The sequence below is a fragment of the Kryptolebias marmoratus genome, linkage group LG5 (assembly GCF_001649575.2).
Source record: "Kryptolebias marmoratus isolate JLee-2015 linkage group LG5, ASM164957v2, whole genome shotgun sequence".
NCBI lineage: Eukaryota > Metazoa > Chordata > Actinopteri > Cyprinodontiformes > Rivulidae > Kryptolebias > Kryptolebias marmoratus.
This window is the reverse complement of record NC_051434.1, coordinates 20,146,659-20,172,264: the sequence shown is the minus strand read 5'-3', so window position 1 is coordinate 20,172,264 and position 25,606 is coordinate 20,146,659. Positions and strand designations below refer to the sequence as shown.

The following is a 25,606-nucleotide window of genomic DNA, read 5'->3' as shown; positions in this document are numbered from 1 at the left end:
TTATTTTAAAGCTATATAGTGCCTTTTGGGGGTTCCAAAGGTTGGGTATTTTGAGTTATTTTTTTTGTATTGGGTTTATTGTTTCATGTTTCTGTCAATCTGTTTTAGTTTGTTTCGTTTAGCTCCATGACCCCCGTGACCCCTGTCATTATTCACCTGCCACGCCCATCTGCACCTGTCCCTCGTTTGTCATCAGTCACCTGTGTCCACTTCCTAATCACACTCACTCCATAGAACCTGATTCTCAGCTCCCATTTCTCACTGGCTCATCGTTGCATACCTGCGCTGCCTGGATTGCCTCATGTCCCGTGTGCTCACAGTGTTTCCTGATACCTGTGAGGTTTTTGTTGTTTTGTTCTGCTGCCACGTCAGCCTTTTTTTTGTTCCTTTAAAAACTAAAATAGTTTCAGAATTCCTTTGAGCTCTTGTGCCAGTCTACATCTTGGGTTCAACCTTCTCACAGAAACTGACACAAAGTATATTTTTTATTTACTTGTTCGTGCACACACTGATACAGAGACTACGTTTGTATATTTATATTTTTTAATTGTGTGTATGCTGAGTCAGCATTCACTCTATTCTCTTTTTAGTTTCTTTGGTTTATTTTGTTTTTGTAATCAACTTCTTCCACGTACTTTGTGCTAATTTAACCATTCATATATCAAAACGTTCAGCTCGATCGGGAATAGTGTGCTGGGATTTTTTTGTTTTTGTAACTTTTTTTTTTCTTTCTTTTTTTAAAATAAAATTCCCCCCCTTAAAATACACTGGGATCTTTCCAGTTCCTTCAAAAACCTTGTTCTCTTAGAAATCTGCTTCAACAGACTTGCTCTATTTTTGTCCTCTTATGCTACTGTTAGCTTTTAGCTACCATACTGCCAATTTTAGCCTTTAGCTAGAATTCTACTCGTTTTAGCTTTTAGCTACAGTTTTGTTAACTGTCGCTGATTTTAGCTTTATTTGTTTTGTTACTTTTAGCTGTACAGTTTTGCTGAAATTACCATGTTTTTTTTTTTTTTTTTTTAGGCTCTATATTGCTGCTTTTAGTATTTTTAGCTTGTATTCTGCTGCTTTTAGTTAGCATTTTGCTAATTTTAGCTTCTATTCTGCTTGTTTTAACTTTACCATGTCAGTTTTAGCCTCTTCGCACTCAGCTTTCACACTGTACCTTCTGTAAAAATGCAGTTTTTCTGCTATATATTTATAATATATGTGTTATCAGCACTTTTTATAGTCTCACTCTAAGACCAGTGGTGGCTTCAGAGGCAGTCGGGGGCGAAACACGATTAGGAAGAACCACCTTATCACCTGAAAACAGGATCCAGGAGTTCCGCTCAGTTTGCTCCACATCAGAGTGGTTCAGAGCGGAGCAACGCGGCTCCACTGCCGGTTTTGTTGGTGGGACGATCCAGCAGCGTGCGCTGTGTAAGAAACAGAAGGTGTTGTACAGTTTTGGGCCAAACCACCGAGATGTTCCTCCACCAATCAGGGAAATGCATCTCTGCTACACGAAACCAAACACCGGAACAAATAAAAATGCGAGATGTCATCGGGTTACTTCAGAGAAAGGAGACAGGAAACCACTGATTTTTCAGTTTCTTTCAACCTGGTTTCAACCACTTCTACAAAACAACACAAAGCACCTCTCGCTTCTGGAGTCCTCCCAAATATTCTTCTGACTTTGCTCAGACATGTAAGAGCATGAAAGTTTGACAGAAATCCGGTGTTGCCTCATTACTTAAGCAGTTGCATAATTCTGTTGTTTCCCCCCCCCCTCAAAGCCTTTACATCACACTGTATGTATGAAAAGAAAAGGTGGTGACTGAAAATCTTTTTTTTTTTTTTTTTTACAATCCAAACAAACAACTTGTTTTCATTTCCCTATTTGTCAAAGGTCAGCAGGTTTGTAGCTTCTGTTTAATTGGAGTGATTTCCTCATTATAGGAAAGAAAGGGAAAACTGAGAAAAGAAAAGATATTTTAAAACCATTACAGCTATGGGATGCTGTGAAATATGTTTGTATGTGGTGAAACAAAACAGCTTCAACACACTGTAGATTGTGAAATGACTAAATGTACTTGTCCCAACATAATCATCTTACGTTAATCAGTGGATGAATGTCTACAACTGATGAACTTTTTGGAGTCAGACCAACTCAAAAAGACCACCACAGCCTGATAAACAAAACAAAAATGGCTATAACATTGACCTAAAATTTGGAGTGTTAGTAGCTGAGGCTGATCTCAACACATATTTTAAGATAAATGTTAACTATTTCAGTCAACTCTGTCTGTTAGCAAAATATCTCATGAACCACTGGGTGGATTTTAATGAAACTTTCAGGAAATAATCTTTGGGTGTACACCTACAGGTGATTAACATTAGAAGTCAACTCAATTCAAGATGGCCGCCACAGCCGGCTGACCTTAAAAGACAGAAAAATAGGTATAATTCAGTAAATTCTCAGATACTGAGATAAAATTTGGTGTGGTAATAGCTTAGGATCCTTCACAATGCATACTCCAAGTGCTACATACTGAGCAAGGTCTTTGTTTAAAACTTTAGCATTTAACTATTGGAGTCAACTTTGTTTGTCTGTTAGCAAAATATGTCATGAACCAGTACGTGGATTTTATTAAAACTTTTCAAATTTAATCCATGGAGGTACATCTACAACTGAATAACCTTTGAAGTTAAACCAAGTTAGGACTGCTGTCACGGCTAACAGACACTACCCAACACAAAAAGGGCTACAAGTCAGTCAGTTTTACAGATATTGAGCTAAAATTTGATGTGGTAGTAAGCTGAGAGTCATTCACAACGCGTACTTTGAGTGGGACATCTTGCAATACTGCAGAAAACTGTGCATAAAGCTTTTTTTTAATTATTTTTAATTTATGGTTTACTTGAGCCGTTCTTTTTCCAGAGTGGATTGATTACACAACATACGACTTCAATGATGTTTAAAAGCAAGAACTGGGCGCACACGGTTGAAATTATTGTGGATTTTTTTCTGATCCACACAGGATCCGAATTATGCACACTTTCACCTAAATCTTTAAAAGTACTACATATATGCTGGGAAGGTGATTAGTGGGTGAGTAACAGGTGAGCTGATTAACAGATGAGGTGCAGCTGTGTGAGCAGCTGCAACAAGGAGAACTGAGGGATATGGTTGGCAGGAAAGTATCTTTTAGTTGTCCAGTTTGTTTTTTAAAGTAATTAAGGAGTAGATTGGTTTCATTTTAACACCATCAGAGGGGCAGTATATCTCTTCAGAGACAGGAACGACACACAAACAGACATTTTCCATGTTTTTTAAAAGTTATGTTAAATTTCAACGCCCGACCACAATAAATAATTTGAGTTGGCTAACATTGATTAGCTGTGGCGGCCACCTTTATTTGGGGCAACTCCAAAAGTTAACCATGTGTAGATGTACAACCAGAAACTAATTTCTGAGTTTCAATAAAATCTGTCACATGGCTCATGAGATATTTTGCTGACAGACATCGCTGACTTCAATAATCAATTCAAAGTTTAAAAGCAGATCTTGTGCGATCAGTCAGAGCTCAGATGTGTTGGGAATGACTCCCAGCTACTACCACACCAAATCTTAGCTTAATGTCTGTAAAACTCACTAAGCTGTAGATATTTTTGTATTTGCCCATGTCACTTATCTGTGGTGGACATCTTGAATGGGGTTTATTCTGAACGTTTGTAGTTGTACATCAAATAACTACTCTGTGAGAGTTTCATTCGAATCCGTCTGGTGATTCACGAGATACAGTAGTTTACACAGACATGCAAAAAAACGTTTTGCACCGATACAAACAAACTTGCCAGATAACATTATCTGATCACAATAGTAAAAAGTACCTGATACTGCCCTATAATTGCTCAACTGTATGGTTAAATAAACTAAATGAGACAAAGCAGGGTACGTAGTGGGGTTCCCCCCCCCCCGCCCCTGTTTACATACATCCTGTATCATCATTTTGAAACCTTCCTTTAGCTCTGTTTTATGTGGTTGGCTTTGTTGCATAAGTGATTCATCTTTGATTCCCCTGAAGTGGAAGAGCAGGTCTTCTGTGGATGAACAGGGTGTCGATCAACAATGTCATTTAAAGAAAGGAAATTTTTACTGCGAGTGGAAGGGTGAGACCAGAAGGCTAAACAAAGTCAAACGCAGACAGCAGCAGTGCACACAAACCCCCCCACCCCCGGACCTTTCTTAGAATTTTATCAACTCACAAAGAGTTTGGAAGCATTTATAGTTTAACGCCCAGCACCGAAAGGTGGGCAACCTTTCAGAGGGTGATTAAAAAAAAAATAGTTTCAAGCACATTGTTTAGTTCTTGGAGTATGTGTTGTCAATGACCCAGACCGAATCTGAAATCGAGGTCTGTAAAACAGACTAAATTATAGCCATTGTAATGTTTTCTTAGATCATTTGGCCGTTTGTCCACAAAAGGCAGTTAGCTGTAGATGCACGTCCAAGAATTGCTTTTGGAGAACTTCATTAAAGTCTGTCCAATGGTTCGTGAGATATTTTGCTAACGCTACAACCAAGCAAACACACACACACAGGCAGAAACATTTTTGCCCTTTCACCTTCAGCAGCACGCTACAATAAAATCAAAATGAGCTATCAATAGAGTTCATTCACTTTTCTTTGTGGAAAATCTGAACAGTTTCACCAATAATGACTGAGAAGTGGTACACAGCCTGGCAATATTAGCTGATCTAAAGTAACAGTATTACACATAGACTGGTTTCAGTTTCAAGGTTAAATGCTGGTTAAAAAAAAAATCAGTGTCAAAATTGATATATTTTTCTTTTATTTCAATTTTTTTTGCCATTCAGTTTTTGTGATTTAAAAGCCTTAATAAGATTTTAGAGACAGCACAGGTTGTTTTTGTTTGTTTTTTCCGGTTGTATGGAGTGCCTACCTTCCTGCTGTGAGCTGTCACTTAGCTCTGTTTGACGTCTGAGAGGGGAATTCACCTAAATAGTGTTTGAAAAATAAAAAAAAGGACAATGACTGTTCGTAGCAAATAACAAAGTCAAAGACGGTTTGCGCACCAGAAGAGTGACATTCATCGCTCTATTTAAGGTAAAACTGTTTGCAACGTGTTACAAATGGGTGGCCAAGAGTGTCACAATGCAATACATAGATGAAGCTGGAAATAACATTTACCTCTGAAGATGGAACTCAAGTCTGCTAATGACGTCAGACCCGACTTAACCATTTTGCAAGTCAGAAAACTAGTGGGATTGGCTAATGGTCATGCTCAGTAATCAGCACAGTGATCTCAGTTTTGTTTTGTTTTTTTGCCCCTTTTTTCTGTTGCATGGGGGGAAAACTCATCCTGACGCCTGGATATCACCGATTTCTTTCTGTGTTGACTCAGTCAAAAAAAAAAATCCCATTTTGTCAAATACATACCATTTAGTAATAGAAGCTGATAATGGATTTCTCTGCATTCTGTGCCTTCAGACGCTGTAGCAACATGTTAATGGATACGGGTCAGACATTCCTGTGTGAGTGGATTACTGTGATACAAACCATCAAAAGTTCAAATAAAAAGTTGATTATTGCAGCTATCACTACCTTTGATGTGTGAGTCAGCCATGTTGAATTTTGAGATCATAGTTAGTCAGGAATCTCTGACTTTCCCAGTCAGAACAGGCTTTTGTCTTCGGGTTTGTCACTTAGTTGTGATCCATGAGTTGAAATGTGGAAGAGGCTCCAAATTCCTAATAAGAAAAGAGACTAAAATGTTTATTCATGCTTTCGTGAGTTCCCTTTTTTTGTTCAAAAAAAAAAATTCCAGGCAAAGAGGCAAAAGGAGTTATTTCGCTCCCATTTCAAATGAATCAGAACTGCGTGTCACAATTTGTAGATAAGATAGGACGCAAGAATGCAGATGGCGTGAGAAGATAAAGATGATTTATTTAACAAAACAAAGTGCTGACTAGGAAACCAAAAAGCATGAGCTAACACAAAAGGAAAGCTGGGTAATCTACCAGTAACAAGAATTCAGTCTTGAATGAGAGCCAGCACTTTAAATGTGCTGAGTGAATGCTGCCGGGCCTTAATGAGTACAGAAAACAGGTGAGAGGAAATAACAGAGAAGCAGGACTGACTGAGGGAAATAGTTTTGGCACAGGGAAACGCAAGGGAACAGAACTGAACAAAGACATCACAAAATTCAACAGGAAAACACTGAAAATAAACTATAACAAAGAGAAATAAACCCAAAAACTACCAAGAAAACAACCAAGACAGATTCTGACACTACACAACAAGCCCTTCCAAAGGCAAGATGTAGGGATGTGAAATTAACTATAGTTAATATATAATACATACAATTTTGAGCATTGTAAATTATTCAACTCAGAGAGACACCTTAAAACAAGATATACTGGATCCAGTCAGGAGAAATCACGTTTCACGCTGACCGTTTTAATGAGCAAGCAGCAACAAGTCTAAAGGCGGCTGGGACTAAAGTTGATTGTTGTCAGATTAAAACCGCTCCATTCTCAAATATGCCAGCAGTTCATGTTTTATAAATTCTTACACCAAGGTAAGTTTTACATTACAGCAAAAATATCATGATATTCCTAGCTGACAGGGACAGAAGTGCAATCTGTATGGCCTGTATTCATTTGCATTTTAGTTCCTGTGGGAAACAAGTGAAAATGAATTTATAAAAAAAGATGTTTTTGTTTGTCCTGTGACGGACTTGTGACCTGTCCAGGGTGTCCCCCGCCTCTCAGCTCCCCGCCACCTTAAAACGGGTAAAGAAAATGAATAGATGGATGTTTTTCTTTAGAACACAAACACTAAAGCGCACTTCAGAAGCTTCCATTTGATTTGATTAATTTTATTTTTTTACTGTGTCTCTTCAGGAATTCATATATCCCGCAGCCGTGCTCACCGGAAGTTTTGCTTGTAGTTAGAGTCAATTTCAGGTGGAAAAATGCAAAAAACGTGAAAATTGTCAGTTTTGACTTCCGGGTGTGCCTGTTGATTTTTCCGATTTGGCAATAATTTAAAGGCAGGAATGCATGCGGCCCACTGTCTTTCACGGATTAATAGTAAATCAATAAACAATTTTAAGATCATTTAATGATCAGAAATGACAGAGTTATAAATGTTTTAGTCAAATCTTAAAATGACATTAAGCACAGTCTCATGTGATATCCCAAGATCTTGCAACGTGTGTTAGAGCTCAAAGTATATGTTTTGAATGACTCTCAGCTACTACCACATCAAATTTTAGCTCCATATCTATAAATCTGACTGAGTTAGAGCCATTTTTGTGTTGGTTAAGGGGGATTATTCAGGGTGGCCATCTTGAATTCGGTTGACTTGTAGAAGTACATCCAGTGATTCCTTTCTGAGAGTTTAAATAAAATCTGTTCTTTAGTTCATGAGATATTTTGCTAACACGATAGCCATATGAACACAGTCTCTTTGCCCTTCAGCGGCGGGCTATAATGCAGTAATCTCATCTGTGAGACATAAATTTAAAAAAAGCGTCTAAAGGTTTAGCTCCATGATTACTTTCAACAAAGTAGATCAAGTTCCCAAAAGATGACACTACAGTTTAAGTTATGCAATCTGGTTGCAATAATGTGACTAATATGTTTAGTAATCACCATAATTTGGGATATTTTTATTGCAACATTTTATTAATTTCTTGATAAAAGTTTGTGACTTTAAACAAAATGGTAATAAAAAGCAACTTGAAATAGTCTGTCCTCGTCATTCTTTTTAAAATAATTAGTTTTGTATTTACATGGTGCCAAATTGAGATAAGTGATCTCCAGACACCTTATAGAGGAGAACATGAAATCTTTTTGCGCAGAGGAAGTTGGTGAGTGGGCAATGTGAGCTGTGTCTTCTTGTGTGACTCCGGGGAGAGTTTCAGGTCTTTTTTTAGCTGATGGGAGTTTACTTTTTGTGCCATATTTGGAAAAAGACAAAAAGATTTGACAAGTTGTGTCAACAAAAGGGATTTTTCTTTAAACTGAAAAAAAGATATTCTTATATCCAAATGCAGAAAGAAAAAAAAAGGAAAGAAAAACTGAAACAGGGTTTGTGTGAAAGTGGGTCTGTGAACCACATGAGGGGCAGAGTTTGGAAAAATAACATTTTCTCTTTCATAGAAAAGGTCTTTTTCAGGTACAACCCCCTCCTACTACAGTAAGTCCCCCTTATTGTAAGAAAATCAGTTTATTCATTCTGAGAGGGAAAATTTTCAAGTGGTGCCATAATTAATTGAACACTTTTTTATTCTCCATGCTCCCTTTAGCATTTACATCAAGCTGGGTGTTAGTGTGACACTACAAGCAGAGTTTTACACTGAGATCATCTGATGTTGAGAAAAGACAATTGTGGACGTTTTGGTCAAACCTTGAAAACAAGCTGCATTATTTTCCTTTTAGTGTTCGCTAAGACTGATTATCAGTGGCAGCCATCATAAATTAGATTGACTTGAAAAGTTAATCAGTTGTCAATATGTATCCAAAAATCTGCAAAATTAATTAAAGTCCATCCAGCCATTCATGAGATATTCCAGACAAACAAGCACAGACACAGACGTAGGCAAATACTTTGTTGCTCCGCCTTCACCTTCAGCAGTGGGCGATGATTATTAGACGTTCTGTAGAAAGAATATAAAGTCCTGGAAAAAAGATTGTCTGTTTTTGTTTTGTTTAATTGTAGGGTTTCATAAGCATAATAAAAACAGGTTCTGGTCCATACTAGGTTATAAAATGATTCAAATCTAACCTCAAGTGAACAAAAACACACAAAAGGATTGTTATTTATTAAATAAAAATTAGGCCAAAACTGAAATGCTGTGTTTGTAAAATCTATGTCCACCTCTTGATCCAGCAGCTTGTAGAACCTCCTTCAGCAGTAGTAACTCTCAGTAGAGGTTTTGTCTCTCACATGATTGTAGAGAAATTTTTCCCCACTCTTCTTTTTAACGTTGCTTCAATTCATTGATGTTTGCAGATTTTTATTTCTGCTCAGCTCTCTGAAGGTCCCACCACAGCATTTCAGTTAGGCTGAGGTTCTGGACTTTGATTGGACCATTACATTGATTCTTTTCTTTTTGAGCCGATCTGTTGTAGATCAGCTGCTGTGTTTGGGATCATTGTTCAGTTTGGTCCAATCCTCAGCTGTAGGACAGATGTCCTCACGTTTGACTCCTGAGTCCTTTGGTCCACAGAGGAGTTCATGGTCGACTCAGTGACTGCAAGGAGCCCAAACCATCAGCCCTCCACCTCCGTGCTGCCGTGTTGTTTTTACAGAGAAGAGGTTTTCTGCTGCAGCCCTTTCTCTAATTGTCCTGTCATGACCTTTGACCTGTAACCTGCTGACTGAGGCCTGTAGAGTCTGAGATAGCGCTGATTTCTCTGAGCATTACACAGTCTGACCTTGAATTTACTGGAACATCGACTCCTGAGAAGACTGGCAGCTGTCTTAAATTTTTTTTTCACTTGTGAATAATCTTCCTCTCTGTAGAAAGATGAACTCCAAATATTTTCGAAATGACCTTTGACCCTTCTTAGATTGATGAGGAGCAACAGTTGCTTCCCTAAGGTCACTGGTGATGACTTTCCACCTTGGCATTGTGTTAACACACACCTGTTTGCTCCAGAGCAGCAAACTGACTAAACTCCTGCTTTTATAGAGCTGATGATCAGTTAATCAATACATTTGATCAGCAGCTCCTGGCTGATCCTGAACCTCTTAAATCCTCTGGAAGCAGCAAGACTGGACTCAGTTTTTACACAACTTTTACATTTTGGATTAGTTTCTGTTTAATAAATAATGACACAGTGGGATCTGTTGTGGGTTTTTAGTGCATTTGGTTCTTTTTCCTGAGATCCAAAACTACAAAGCTTCTGTTTTTTGCCTTGATGTAACATGTCATCCTTCTTATACTGCACATGATCTCCAAACAATCAGTATTTGCTAACTTGCCCACTATTTACACATCATCTGGGATAGCATGACTGACTTGTAATCATATGAGAAATGTTTATCTGTAGTTGATGGTTAAAATTCCAACATTACAACTTACTTTGTACTGCTGACTGTTGAAATAGCAATGTCATGTGTTTTAGCTGTACAAAAACAAACCTCTTTTTCAGGTATTTGATTTTCATTCTTTGTCTACAGAAAGAGAGAATACTTATGTGTTTCTCTGATGAGCCCAAAATACTGCTAATTCTTCTTGCTTGTAAGGAATAGTCTGATCCTATTTGAAGTGACATTCTGTCAAATAGTTATAGTTAGCACCTTGTCAGCTGTGACATCGGTAATAAAGCATGGAGTGTGGAGATAGAGGAAAAAGTCTTTGTCCAGGCTAGGCTAATGGCTAGCTATATATTAAGTTGGTATTTCTGTGTCTCTGTTACACATACCCTTTCCCTCCACACACACACATCTTAACTCACTGATTCACAAAAAAGTCCTGATAACTGGAGGTCACACAAACAGGTTGCTATTACAACATTGTGGCCTGCCTACTCTAATGCTAGATTCAGATCCAATCCTGATTCAATTATGTCAATCATGCAATTAGGATTCTCATCTTGAGATACCCTTATTGTAGAACATATCTGTTCTGGCACATGTAGGCATCCATCTTCTCTATATAGTATGCCTGATATGCCATAACAGAACAATAATAATAATAATAATAATAATAATAATAATAATAATAATAATAATAATAATAATAATAATAATAATAATAATAATTTTTCAAGCTTAAAATTTTTTTCTCTAAAACAACCCCACATTAACACTACACTTTTGCATTACACCGTTTGTTTAGTTTGTTGCTGTTTTCTTAACTGAAGAGCGTATGTTTTACTGCATGCGTGCTGAGCGTAGACCGCTCCATGATTACTGTGCTGAGAGCCTGCTGAGTGCGTTAGCCCATCTGATCAGCCCGTCAAGTCATTCCCAAACTTTACCTGACTCCCCATTGACTGATACATTCAGTAGCCTCAGAGGACCGACATTCGGGTAGTAACTCAAACATAGTTTGGTCGAGAAGACTGCAGCAGCGGACCATCAGCGCCTGATTGAACCATCATGGTGATCATAGTGGTTCATTCCATATTTGAACCTTTGATTGCTGTTCTTTACCTGGATCCTGTGATTATCTCATGCAGTTTTTCCTCTGGTGTGTACAACAGCTGGACTAACACACCACACCCAGCGTTTGGACATCACCTCTGACTCTGAGGCTCATCTGTAGGTTGCTTTTTTTCCTCGCTGATCAAACCTGGATGAACCTCTAGCTCCACCTGTTAGGGTTTTTACATTATCAGCCTTTGTGCTCATGTGTAACACTGCCTACGTGAGACACCAAGGTCAGACGGCGGGCGCCACACCTTCTGGCTCTCCCAAACAGTGATGTGTTATGTGTTTTTGCTATGATCAGAACTGGCCTTGGCTTGCTCAGATCAACCCCTTTTTCTTCTTATTTCTTCTTCTTTTAAATAAAGAGAAAGCCCAAGTGGAGGGGCATAACTTCCTGGACAGCACGCCGTTAGGAGCTGTTGTGGAATTTCTCCTCTTTGCGAAGCCCTTCATAAAAAGACAACAAGCCTCTCCGGTGTGATTCTTTCTTAGCAGGTTAAATAAATCAAAACCCTGACACCACCCCTGCTTTGTTTCTCCCTGCTTAGACCAGCCCTCAAACACTCCTCCTTATAAACCAGAAAAAGAAAAAAGTAGCCACAGCAATCATTCCTATAAATAATCATTCCTTAGAACTGGCACTTCCAGACCTTTACCTTCATCCTTCATGAGTAAATAGTGCTTTTGGACATGTATAATGTAAATGAACCCTTTAAACATTTAACTTTTGTCAGTTTCCTTGTGTCAGACACCAGAATATTTTTGTTGCTTTCAAACATGACACTTTGATGGTTTAACAAAAGCCATCAAAGGTGTCTTCAGCCTGTTGGTCTAAAGTTCTCATGACCAGTCCAGCTTTAAACAGAGGAAGGCTCAAATTCTAACTTACCAGACCTTACAGCTTTGAATAGGATCCCCAGCCAGTTTTACACCAATTTTCACCTTCATGCAAAAGATCTCGTATGTGGACCAGACCAACAAAGACCCCAACGATCCTCAGGATGGACGAAAGGAAGGAAGAGGGATTTGCATAGGAGTTCAGATCACAAAAAAAACCAACAACAGAGCAATTTTAAAGACTTGGACTTTTTAGCTTGATTTGAGAAAGGTGAAAGTCTTTAAAAATCAAAAGGAAGTCCAGTTGTCTTCAGCTGAACCTACCAGGATCACCAGGCTGTGGATGAGAACCTTCACCAGCCTTTTCCCTGGTGTTGCACTTCCACCTTCATCAATAGCCAACAATGCAAAATGGAGGTTTTTACTGAAAGTCACTTCCCACCGTCCTGCTGTCACTGCTCAACTCAGCACTCTGTAAATGAGATTTTATCATCCCTAATTCTAAATCACACTGGCAAATTTCATGTGCTGATAAAATCTGACATGATGCTGGCAGTACATTTTGTCAGCGTTTGATAATTTTGGTTCCCCTAGTCTTTGGCTCGCAATTTGATTTAATTTAAATATCTTGTGACCTAACCATAAAACACAGGGAGACGTACACTTCTGTTTAAATACTAACAAGAAAAGTACTCTCTGTATGTAGGGGACAAGTAAAGGGCTGGTGATCAAGCTGCCAGCCACATTGTCACATCTCTTTGTCAGGCCTGACTCGTGGGTCCGTCTTAGCCAGCTATATTTAACTTAAAGGGAAGTGACACATTACAACTAATGTTAGTCGCAGTTCTTGTTGTTTTTTATTAATGATTTCATATGCGGATGATGTGGGTAAGCTTACGCAGTGCTGCCAAACACAGGAGTGTTCTTGATAAATTATGTATCAATTTGTGGTGTAAAATGCAGGTGTGATAGACAGCTGTGGTCAGAAGTTTCCATTCACTCATAACTGGCGTGAACGTCATTTTTAATTTGGGGTTTTAATGATTATTTTGAATCGCTCTTTTGTCACGGTGGAATGATGATACAGTCATTGAATATACAGCTTGAGTCATTTTAAAAGTAACTAAAAGTAACTAAAAAAGAAGTTAACAAGCCTTAGCCTCGTCAAGTTCCAGCACCTTTAGCTTCACTTATTAACATGTTTCCTTGAATGTATGTATTGATCTGACTCTGTTAGGATTAGAGAAAATCCACAATAAAGTCAAACTTATGCACCCAGTTCTTCTTTGTAAAAATCATTAAAGTTGTATGTTGTACATTCATTTCTCCCTGGAAAAAGAATGATTCAATTAAATCAATAAGAGCCCAAAATGAATAAAAGATTTTATATATATATATATATAAAACAGATATAAAGCTTGGTATTTCACGCTTCAGCGGAACATCTGCCCCACATAGAGAAGAATATTACAGTTACAGTTAAATTAGGACAGTCCCTTTATAGGGGGTGAATATTTATGCAATCACTTATTTTACACTACATATTTTCATTCAATTTGCATTACTTTGTTGAAACCAGTTTGTACTTTGTCATTGACGAGGGTTGTTTTGAAATGTTTTGTCAAAAGGCCAATTTATTTTGACCCAGACTGATTTATTATAGCAATAAAAGCCTAAACCATCCACTTTTTAAAAAAAAATCTGATGAGTATGACTAAAAAAAATGGTATATTTTGTCTTACATGTGAATAGTTGAAGGAGTGTATGTAGGTGTGTGTGTTTGAGAGTGTGTGCATTGTCTTCTAAAAGTTTTTCCAAATTAGGTGCTTGCTTTGTGGCGCAAGAGTGGTTTCATCACTAGTGTTTTTGGTTTCTGTAAATAGGCTATTGGGATAATTCAGTCATAGAGGTTGTGATTGTGTAGGAGTGTGTAAAATCCTCCCAGTGCGGGTCCTTCTTCCTCGTGAAATCTCCTCTCACTCACGATGAGTGACATCATTGGAGTTTCCCCTAAAGGAGGAAGCTGCTTTTAAAAAGAGCCTCTCACCATGTCGCTCAACTACTTCGAACACAACAGTGACAGGCGCAGCTCCTTCAGAAAGATGACCGGTGAATGCATGATAGCGATGAATGCTACACCTGACACAGAAGCTGCTAAGCAGACCCCACAGAGTGCCACAGGGTTTCATAGCTCAAGGCTAACCATGGCCCTGATGGCTTTCACTCTTTGCCTTGCTGTTGCTGCTTCTGCTGCTCTCCTCGTCTTCAGCTTAAATGCCAAGGTGAGTCCACAGATCTTAGATTAGAAAGACAAGTGCCTGGATCACCTGATCCCAACCAGTTTCTAACCGTCTTTATTCGTCTCTTTCTGACACAGGACTCAAGACCAGCTGAAGATAACTTTGGTGAGTAGTTCTCCTTAATTATTCTTATGAATAAAAGTCCTAATGCTGCTTAAATGAGTGTGAACAGAGTTCTGGTCGAACCTCAATAACTGTATGTGCAGTCTCATGCAATGTCACGAGAAGTCACACTCAGATCATGTGCTATGAATCACTCTCAGCTACTACCACATCAAATTTTAGCATAATATATGTAAAACTGACAGAGTTGTAGCCATTTTTGCAGTGGCTAATTGCAGCAAAATTGCTAATAATTGTATCTTATGGCAACATTTGTATTGTTTAGGTTACTACTAATGAAATCTACAAAGTGATATTTATCTTATGCCACCCACACTTCCAGACATTTTCTCTTTAGTTGCTGTATAGTAACTCCTATACTTGTCCACTAATATTTTAAAGGTTTGTTCAATAAAATAAAAAGAAGCAGTGAAGCTGGTGTTTGAAACAAACACTGATGTTGTATTTTTTCTCTCTTCTTTACAGATCTCCGTCACACGCTGAGGCAAATTTCAAACGTGAGAGCGGCCATTCATTTAGAAGGTAAAGAAAAAAAGATGCAGTTGCTGGTGCAGTTTGTGTTGATTTTTCACTTCTGACTTTTATTGTCTCGTTTGAAAACTGGGCCTGATTCACTAAAAATGCACAGCACTTGGCTTTAGCTGAAATTTATGTTTCAGCAAAAAGTCTGAGAAACTGCCAAACTAAACAGACGGAGTCATGCAACAGCGTAGAGGTTTAATGTTGGCTAACGCAGCATTCTTTCACACCAGCATGTTGTTATTAACAAAGGGTTGTTTGGCTAGTTATTAGCCTAGCCTGGAGGAAGACTTCTTCCATGTTCTCCACACTTTGTGCTCCATAGCTGAAGTCACGGCTGATAAGGTTCTAACCACTAATAACTATTTGACAGAACATCACTTCAAAAATCACCAGATTCCCCTTTAAGGCCCACAGGTGGATACTTAGGAAGTTGCTTTATGATGATAAATGTTTTTTGTTTTTTTACTATAGTTATATTTGCCAGAAATAAGTTTTAAAGATTTCTTGCACAGCTAAATGTTAAGTGTTGAACAGTTGTGTTTAACTTGATTGTTATTTGTTAAACAGGACAATACAACGCCGACATGAACACATCAGTGAAATGGACGAGTAACATCGACCAGTCCCATTCTCAGGGAGGTCTAGAACTCGACAATAACGAGATTGTGATTCCACGAGACGGCCTCTACTTTGTTTATAGCCAAGCATCTTTCCGGGTCAGATGCAGCAGCAATGCTGATGACTCTTCATCGAATTCCATGATCCACCTGAGTCACACCGTGAAACGCTGGACGAGCTTGTTCGGGAGCGACAAAGATGACGAGTCCTATCAGACCATCCTGCACTCTGTTCGGACTGCCTGCCAGAAGACAGCCGGCAGCGATTCGGGCTCTAAAGAAAGCTGGTTTTCTGTCGTGTACATGGGAGCCGTGTTCAACCTGAAGAGTGGGGACCGACTGAAGACGGAGATGGAGGAGCAGATGCTGAAGAAAGTAGAGGACGAGCCAGGAAAGACTTACTTTGGCGTGTTTGCTTTGTGAGGACAGCAAAGAACGACATGAATGTGTATAAAGCGGCGGCAAACTTTGTGCAACCCCGCTGCTGCTTCTCTGGTTCTCACTAATACTGCTGAATGTTACAAACTTCCCTGAATGCTGGTACAGCGAGTCACCATTGTAGTGCCTCTAGCAACAAAGAAGAAACCTTCCAGCAAAATAATGTATGACCTCAGAAGGTCCATAATGTTGTGTACTAAGTACAATATTCTTAACTGTATGATTATTTAAATGTATTGTTTCACTACAGGCTGACAAAGGTGGACAGAAAATGGAAATTTTAGGGGATGTATTTATTTAATTTATATTCTTATTTATTTAATTTATTGAGGTATTTATTTTCTATTTATTTTGTGTGTTTCTCTGATGATTGTCCTGCAAAGTTTTGTATAATTTATTGAATGGTATTTAAATAAAAACAGAAGATCAGTTAAAATTTTTGTGGAGATTTACTATTTTATGGCCTCCGCTACACAAATGTTGGCTGTATTTTCTTTTTCCCCAACGATAGAAAGTCTTCAAGAACTGTATTTATTGAACTAGAAAATTTCTGAAGAAACTCTGGAGGGCGCCGATGAAGCTGCTGCAGCAAATTCCAACGTAACTTTGTAAGAATCTAAATGAAAAGCCCAGACTTTGATGTACAAAGTGTATAGGTGTAAAGTGAACCAGGATAAAATGAGAGTTAAAGCTGCTGCCAGTGGCTCATTATGGTCACCGTGGTAACCACAGACCTGTCTGTCACTCCCTGACTGCCAAATAATTAAAGACAGACTGAAACAGACTGAAACTTAAGCCTCAAAGAAACAGCTGCTGTGCAAAAACTACAAGTCCGATTTTGAAGATGTTTCAAACGTGAGCAGCAGAAGGTTTTGATGGTCAGACATGAGTTTTTAATGTTTCCACAGTGTTTAATGTAGGAGATACAACAAGTTCAAAAGACCCTTTATTTTTTATTTGAGGGGAATATTTTAAGTTAAAATATAACTGAATTAGTGGAAGCTCGGCTGTGATCTCTGTATTCTGGGGGGTTGAGAAAAAAACATGTCCTACAGCAGTGAGAGACACACTGGGTGAAAAAAGACAAGATTTCCAATGTTTTAATGTATAATTTATATATGTAGCAGAAAGTTTAAAAAGAGTTTGTTTGGAAAAGATTAGAAAATTTTAGACTGCTCAAATGTTAGTGTCTGAATGTTCTATGGGAGATTCATCAAAAATGGTCAAACTTGAATTAGGGTTATAAAAAAACATATAAAAGATATCAAAATGCCACTTCAAACATGTAAAGTCAAACTTCCTGTGTCCCGCTTAAACTATAAATGATGTTTTTACTACGAAGTCTGTCTGAGCTGTGGAGCTCCAAAGAAGGCTGAGTTTTCTCATCTGTTTCACCAAAAATCCTATCGATCGCCACTGTTTTTGTTCACTTTTCTATTTACAAATCTTGCCTGCGTTATGAGATGTACAACTTACAAAAACTCATACCACGTTATTCTTGATCAAGCCGCGTGTTTTGGCGGGAATTAGCAATGTTTTGTTTCAATACTGCGTGGCATGATACAGGACAAAAAAGGGTTCAAAGGGTGGTAATAAGGCACCTTTAGTTACATCTGTTGCACAAAAAAAACAAAAAACTCTTTTGCAACACACTTTAGTCATTTTACTACAAACTAATGGCACAAACATAACTTCTGCTTGTAGGCAGGAAGTTGCAGTGTTTATTAAAAGCACTGTGGTTATGTTGATAGTCATTGATGCCAACAGCTGCAGTATTTACTGGCCTCCTACTGTGGTGGAAGAAGGTGAGTTTGTTTCCCATGACCATGTTGCTGTCACGTAAAGCACTCCTCTTCTGCAATGGAGAAAGAAATTATTTGTTATTATTTCCCCCGCTGATTCTGTAAGTTTGCTTGCTCACAAAGAAAAAGACTTTAAATGTTTACAGTAATTTTATTTTGTGTGTCTTCACTTGCTCTGCTGTATTTATTTCTATCATTAACATGTTTTTCTTTGTCTTTCTTTGTCTGTGTCTCTTTCCTGTCCTCTCTAACTCCAGCCGGGGGAAGCAGATGGCTGCTCGTCCTGAGCCTGGTTCTGGCTCTGGTTCTGGTCCTGTTCTGGTTTTGCTGGAGGTTTCTTCCTGTTAAAAGGGAGTTTTTTTCTTTTCACTGTCTCCAAGCTGCTGCTCAGGATGGGAGACTGCGACGAAGTGAAGATTCAACTAAATCTGCTGGCTTCCTTTGATAGATAACTTTTACTAATCGTCTCTTTATAATGCATGTGAATGTTTTGGTCCAGTGCCCTGAGATGACTTTTGTTGTGACTTGGAGCTTTATAAATAAACTGAACTGAATTGATTTTTACAGGACAGAAACAAAATATCAGCGAAACATCTGGAGAAACACATCATATAGAAGTTTTATTAAGTATTTGATCTCCAACACTTAAACAGTGTTCTGGCACCCACAGACTGGTTATGAGTAAAATATGATCCTGATTACAATCAGTCAAATAAAGGCCTAACATTCCCTGAAGGAATGCATATCGCCCGCCACCTTTCATGGCAGATTTTTAAACTACGATCATCGTCTTTGCCTTGGCAGTGGGCAATAAGAAATCAGTCAGTCAATAATGTGAGTCATGGCTATGTTTTGTTGAATTGAAAACAAAATGTAATCAGACGTAGATTGAATTATTAATTTATGCAAATTTCAATAAAATCCTTCCCGTGGTTCATGGTTCATTTTGCTAGCAGACACAAACAGACACAAAGAGAAAATCTGAAAGAAAAAGGGTTAAAAAGCCGTGTGTATTTCTCCAGTCAGATGCATATTTTCCAGCTGTGGTTTCTCCTGTTCTGTAGGTTGAAAGAGGATAAAGCAGGGGAAGTACCGAGTAAGCAGGGACTTCCCCTCATCACTTTCACTTCTGACAAACTATCAGTCTCGTGGAAACTCAAAACCTACGTTGTACAGTTTTTAAGAAATAATGTGTAAAAGTGTGTGTGTGTGTGTGTGTGTGTGTGTGTGTGTGTGTGTGTGTGTGTGTATGTGGCTCCACAGGCAAGCAGAGTGTGATACAGGAGGGCTTCACTTTGCCACTGCTTATCTCAAAAATAAACAAATAAAATAATTAAAAAATACTGTTAGATCTAAAAGTAGGAAAATTCAATTATCCTTGCCATAGAAATGCATAGAGATCGATTCATTTCAATCGAGGCACGTCTTCATTGTTATCCACCTCTCAACACCTCTCTTTATTTATATTAAACTTTAAAACAACAGAGTACACCAAAACAATACATGCAAAATGAGAGACAGAATGAAGAATCCTTCAAATTCTACTAAAACTTTGTGTTCTTTGAGATATCTTATGAACCACTGGACGAATGTTAATGAAACTCTTCGAGAGTAATCACTGGAGGTGCCTATTCGACTGATTAGTATTCTTTTTGGGTCAACCCCTTTCAAGATGGCCGACACAGCTCCCTTAACAGTCACAGAAATGGCTATAACGCAGTCAATTTTAGACCTGTTAAGCTAGATTTTCATACATTAGTAGGTGAAAGTGGACCCTGAGTTCTAACAAATCTAAAGGTTTTATGTAAAATTTAAAATGGCCACCACAGCTACCTTGGCAAAGACAAAAATGACTACAACTCAGGCAATTTAGGAAATATTGAGCAAAGATTGGATGTGATAGTAGCTGACAGTAATCCCCAACATATACCTTCAGTTCTTTGGTTAAAATCTTGCCATTAACTATTATTAACAATGTCTGTCAGCAAAATATTTCATGAACCACTGGACAGATTTTGATGAAACTTTCAGAACGTGAGATGAAAACATCTAAAACTGTCAACCTAATTTGGGGTACTGTACCTCAGTAAACACATAAATGGATATAATTCAGTCAATTTTAGAGATATTAAGGTAAAAGGTGGTGTGATAGTAGATAATAGGGATCTCTAACACATACTCAGAGTGCTAACAGCTGAATGCTCAGAGTGGGGGCCACCATCAAATTTCTTCAGTAACACCTTAACAAAAATAGAAAAGGGAAACTGCATCATCACAGTATTTTATCATCACAGCTTCAGTTTGCTGCTTTATTCCTGTGTTTCAACAGCCTTTGACTTAAATTCGGCATTAAAAGATTTTAAAGAAGAAAATCGTTTTGACTAAAACAGGTTTACTTGAGGACACCAGTGACAGCTGAGCAAAGATAATTGTGTCACTAACCACAATGCTTTAGGCAGTAAAACTAAAAGCGGAAGTGTAAACTCAACAAGAGAAGAAAACACAGCAGCTGAGTGCATGTTGGTGATTTCAAAAATAAATTGTGGCTGCGGAGGAAATGTGTGATGTGTAGGTGAAACTTAACTTCAGCAAGTAGTGCAAAGTCTTGTATTAAAGCACTTTTAATTTAATTTACAGTTTTCTTCTATAGGATCAGCATAGGCTGTTTGTATCCTCCCAATATGGGCGTGAATGTCATATAAATGTTGGGCTTTTAATTATTTATCTGAACTGTTCTTTTTCCAGAGAGACTATCTATACAACATACAACTTCAATGGGTTTAAAAACAATAAATGGCTGAACAAGTTTGAATTTATTGAGGATTGGCACCGTGCTGAGATCCTGGTACATTGAACAAAGTGGACGGAATAATGGAGAATGAGGGCAACTTCCAAACTCTTCACCTCAAATTAACCGTTGGACGATAGAAACTTGGCCACAGCTGGGTGTTCCAACAGGACAATGATCCCAAACACACATCAGAGCTGCTCTCTGATTGGATAAAACAGGCGAACATTCAGCTGCTGGAATGACCTTCCCAGACCAAAGACTTGGTTAAAAATTTGTGAACTAAGTTTAAAAGCATTACCAACCAATGTAAGTAAACTTTACTAGTTCTGCCAAGAGTGGTCAAAGATCCCGTCTTATGTCAGGATCTTGTAAATGGATACGAAAAGCCTGTGGCTGAGGTGAAACTTGCTAAAAGACATTTAACCCACAGACACACATATGGAGTGGCAGACTACATCTCAATTTTTACAAAGTGGGGGCAGACAGTGTCCCAACCATCAAGAGATCACGTCTTAGGAAAGTTTACTCTGAGGTGTCTGAAATGAGGCTCTGAAACAAATGATTCAAGAGGAGGAGTGTGGCTTCTGTCCGGGTTGTGGAAGACAGGACCATGTCTTTACCCACAAAGGGGCTTTGGGTGTCATAGAGAGGTCGATTGTCTATCCCAAGTTATCCTCATGTGTTTAACTGGGGGAGGTTTATGACCATGTCTGCTTAGGTATTTTTTTAGGGGTGCTGCGGGAGCATAGGGTGCTGTGGTCACGTTGAGTTTGTTCCTGGTGCAGGTTGTACACCAGCAGGGCTGTCCCTGGTCTCCAATCCTGTTTGTGACATTTATTAGGAGGACCTCAAGCCACAGCGGTGGAGAGGAGGGTGTCTGGTTTGGGATCTTCAGGGTGTCGTCTCTGCTTTTTGAAGAGAATGTGGTTTGGTTGGTCGTCTTCATTCCAACACCTTCAGATTGAGTCTGGGGCAGTTCACGGCCGAGTGTGTAGCAGCTTGGGATGGGAGTCAGCCCCAGCTCTTGGGCTGCGTCCACATGGCAACAGATTTCTTGAATACATAGAAGTGTTATTGTTTCAGCCTTGCATTCCACAGAAAACAGCATTTGGAAAATCTTGAAACGCCAACCTTGTGTTTTCGTGTGGACAGTCAAAAATGCAGCCGCTTTCAAACTATGATGTCAGAGACCCACCATTAACCCACAGCCCCAAGCGTGACAGACATAACAATAACATTAGTGGCAGATTACATGCTTCTGTTTGTGCTGCAGGCACTAGTTTCTGAACTACAGCAAAGCCTTCCTTACTGTATTACTCAATAAGCAGACAAGGCTGATAATAATAATAGAGCAGAACAAAACCCCCTCATTATTACACCAAATAATCTAAGGCCATAAAGGGTTTTATGACTTTATTGAACTGTCAGTACACATCAAGTACTGATTTTTTTAAAATATTTGGTTCTTGTATATGGACTTGCGACTTATCCATGTCCATCCACAGTGACTGCTGGAGATAGACACCAGCTGGATGGATGGATGGATGGATGGATGGATGGATGGATGGATGGATGGATGGATGGATGGATGGATGGATGGATGGATGGATGGATGGATGGATGGATGGATGGATGGATGGATGGATGGATGGATGGATGGATGGATGGATGGATGGATGGATGGATGGTTCTTGTATTTGCCATCCTTGTCTTTTTCCTTCTTGTTGTGTTTAGAGTTTATGTAAGCTTAAGACTAACACATAATTCACAAAAAACTACTGTGTGATCGGTCAGAAATCTGAAGTGCGTGAAAATAGAACTTATCTTTAAAAAGACATATAAAGACGTAAATGGCTAATTTGTAGAAAGAGGAAGCCCAAACACTTTCCACAGAGAACATTTGTCAAAAAAAAAGATGTTATCTTAGTGACAAATTTGTAAAGGCCAAGCAAAAGTTTGTTCAGACAAAGGAAAGGTGTCCTCTGACAACTCCCCAGGAGTTCTATTATTTGAGTTTCATAGCATAGTTTCTGCAGCATTGTGGGTTGTTTTCTGCGCCCCTATGTGGATGAAAACATTTGTGGAAACGGTGCCGTGTTTACGAGGATAGTTTTAGAAACGACAAATTAAAAGATTATTTTAGGAAGACACTGTCCCACATGGACAAGGCCTAACTGTGAGGCCGTGGTTCTCAACTGGACAAAGGTGGAACGCTCCCTCAGAGTCAGGGATGGGTTTCTGCCTCAAGCAGAGGAGTTGAAGTATCTGGAGGTCTTGTTCTTGAGTGACGACAGGATGGAGTGAGAGATGGGCAGACAGATCAGGGCTTTGTCTGCAGTAATGAAAGTGGTGCTCTGTTTGGTTTGTTTCTTGTTGTAAAGAACTCACCGAAAGCCAAAACTTTCAGTTTATTGCTTTGAACCCTCATTTATTGTCACGGGATACCAAAAGAACGAGATCTCACATTCACGTGTTGAAAACCGCATCTTTTTAGCTTTTTACGCTCAGTCTCTGTTGTCTGATTTTCTTGTGGAAGTGCAACGGTAGTCTCCTCTCTCTGCTTCAGACAGAAACAATGATTCATAACCATTACAACAAGTTAGAGAACAGGTTTTTTTTTCTCCTGAATGCAAGTCTGTCCTGCTTGGTAAAAGAAACACACCCATGAACATTGGAATAAACAAATATACATCCTGAAATGAAGGAAGATTTATCACTCCGACATCCTTGTTGTGTGGAAGGTTAACACTCCTGTGAAAGTTCATGCTACCCCCTAGTGGTGGAATGACTGACCAGCATGAGTTTATCATTTTTAGATGTGTCAAAAGTTGTTGGCGTACTCCACAAGAAGTGATGAAGTTGACTAAGACAGAGCCTTAAGAAAGATCTCAATCAGCACTGAGAACAGCATGGCGGCAGTAAGGAGCAGGTGGAACATGAACTGTCTGATTCATATACCAAGGGAATGTGGGACTCTATCCGAGCCAATATGGACTCCAAGCAGAACGCCATGGCTGCACTAGATGAGAACGTAAAAGCCAATGATCTTAACAGTTTGTATCTACGGTTGGAAACTGATGATTCTAAGGAGTGTTGGAAAATATTAAAGAGTGTAAATTGTGGGGCTGAGAGCAGAATTGTAATTGACTTACAGTCACAGTAATTAGGGTTTTCAAGGGTTTGAACACTCGAAAAGCAACAGGCCCAGACAATATGTCTGCTTTCCTCCTAGAATTTTGCAGAGGAACTCTCCCCAATTTGGCTTAAACCGTTTCAGATTTCTATGAAGACTCATTTGGAAGAAATCGATCGTTATTCCAGTCCCAAAGATTGCATGGATCCCTAAGAGTCGCAGCACAAGTGATCCCATTTTGACTCTGACACACCTTGCACTAAAGCATCTGGAGAACTCCACAGTATATGCCCGTTTAATTCTATTCAGACAAACATCCTTCTCAGAAAATTAGTTCAGCTGAAGGTTATACCTTTCTTAATTAAGGAGTATTATTTGTTTTTATCTAAAAGATCCCAGCAAGTAAAATGCAACTCAGCTCTTTCTGACTCCATGTTTAGTAACACAGGCCCCCCAAGGTTGTGTTAGTTCGCCTTATCTCTTCATTTTGTACACAAATGAGTGTGTTAGTTCTCAACCCAATCAGTATATAATAAAACTCTCAGATGATACAGTTATTCTGAGTCTTCTAACAGACATTCCCGACAGTCATAACGCTGCCGTAGATAAGTTTGTATTTTGGTGTGACTCACATAAACTACAGATAAACACTTTGAAAACGGTTTAATTATTTTCTTATTTAATAATCCTAAAGCCACACATGGCTGCTCCATCAAACAGGTCACATCATTTAAATACCTAGGTACATAGATGGTGATTTAAGTTGGCGCACACATGTGACTAGTGTGAGTGCAAACATTCACCAGCGTGTCTCTTTCCTTGGACAACTCCCGATTGTTTGGTGTTTCCAAAACGATTATGTTGATCTTTTACAGGGCAGCCGTCGAGTCTATTCTGAGATATGGTGTTACTGGATGGTTTGGAAGTCTTGCTGTTTAATCAAAAACCCAAATTCAAAATCTGGTGACGATGACAAGTAAGATCATTAACAGTCCGGTACTATTATCTCCACAACATCTGTCGGAGCAGGCGACCTATCAGACAAGCTGAGGACATCTTGCTCGCATCAGAATATGTTCTGGGTTCTGGGTCCATCTGTCTAAATACAACCGTCTAAAACATTCGTTTGTACCATCCTCCGTCAGTCTGATAAATGGCCGACTAGCAGGACCTGTACAGAGTAATAGGAGGCTCAGACGGTGATCACATGTATTGTATGTGAATGGAAATAGTATCTTTATGTGGATGTACTCCCGATCTAAAGTTTGTGTTTATTAGTTTTAGCATATTTGTGATGTGTATCAGGGTGTCTTTTTGCACAAATTTAAAGTATGCTTATTGGACCATTGGTGTTATTTCTGTGTATTTATTGTTATCATTATTGTATTGCTGCCCTGCCCCTACTTCCAAGATGAATTTCTCCTACGAGAGACTAATACATTATCTTATCTTAACTGAAAACATTTCAAGAGATTGTTCTCATGTAAGCAGGGCCTAAATTACAGTAAATGAAGACAATCAACCAATAGATTGACCATTTAGAGCACATGTGTCAAACTCAAGGCCCGCGGGCCAGATCCAGCCCTTGGTAACATTTCATCCGTCCCCCAAGATAACGTTTAGATTTTATTAGATCTGACCCTCCAGTTTCCTCATTTGGCTTAAAAAAACTGAGACTATTTAGTGAAGTCTTCTTGTTACTTTGAAGACAAGAGAATTAGAGTTTTAATTTCTCAGTAACCTTTATTTTGACATGAAACAAAGAACATCAAATGAGACCGATCAAACTCTTGTTGATAAACTTGCAGCCAATAAAACATGTCTGGTGTCTGACTTTAAAGAGCATCAGATTAACAGTGAAACA

At 38.8% G+C, this 25,606-nt stretch overlaps 1 protein-coding gene across 1 annotated transcript; it reads left to right on the top strand.

Moving 5' to 3' along the window:
* The first annotated feature begins 14,093 nt into the window (after nucleotides 1-14,093).
* On the top strand, nucleotides 14,094-16,441 carry tnfa (tumor necrosis factor a (TNF superfamily, member 2)). Its single transcript, XM_017437441.3, has 4 exons — nucleotides 14,094-14,298; nucleotides 14,394-14,421; nucleotides 14,905-14,961; nucleotides 15,529-16,441. Exons 1-4 carry the CDS (start codon nucleotides 14,119-14,121, stop codon nucleotides 15,999-16,001), a joined length of 738 nt encoding a protein of 245 aa, XP_017292930.1. The 5' UTR covers nucleotides 14,094-14,118; the 3' UTR covers nucleotides 16,002-16,441.
* Nucleotides 16,442-25,606: the final 9,165 nt, after the last annotated feature.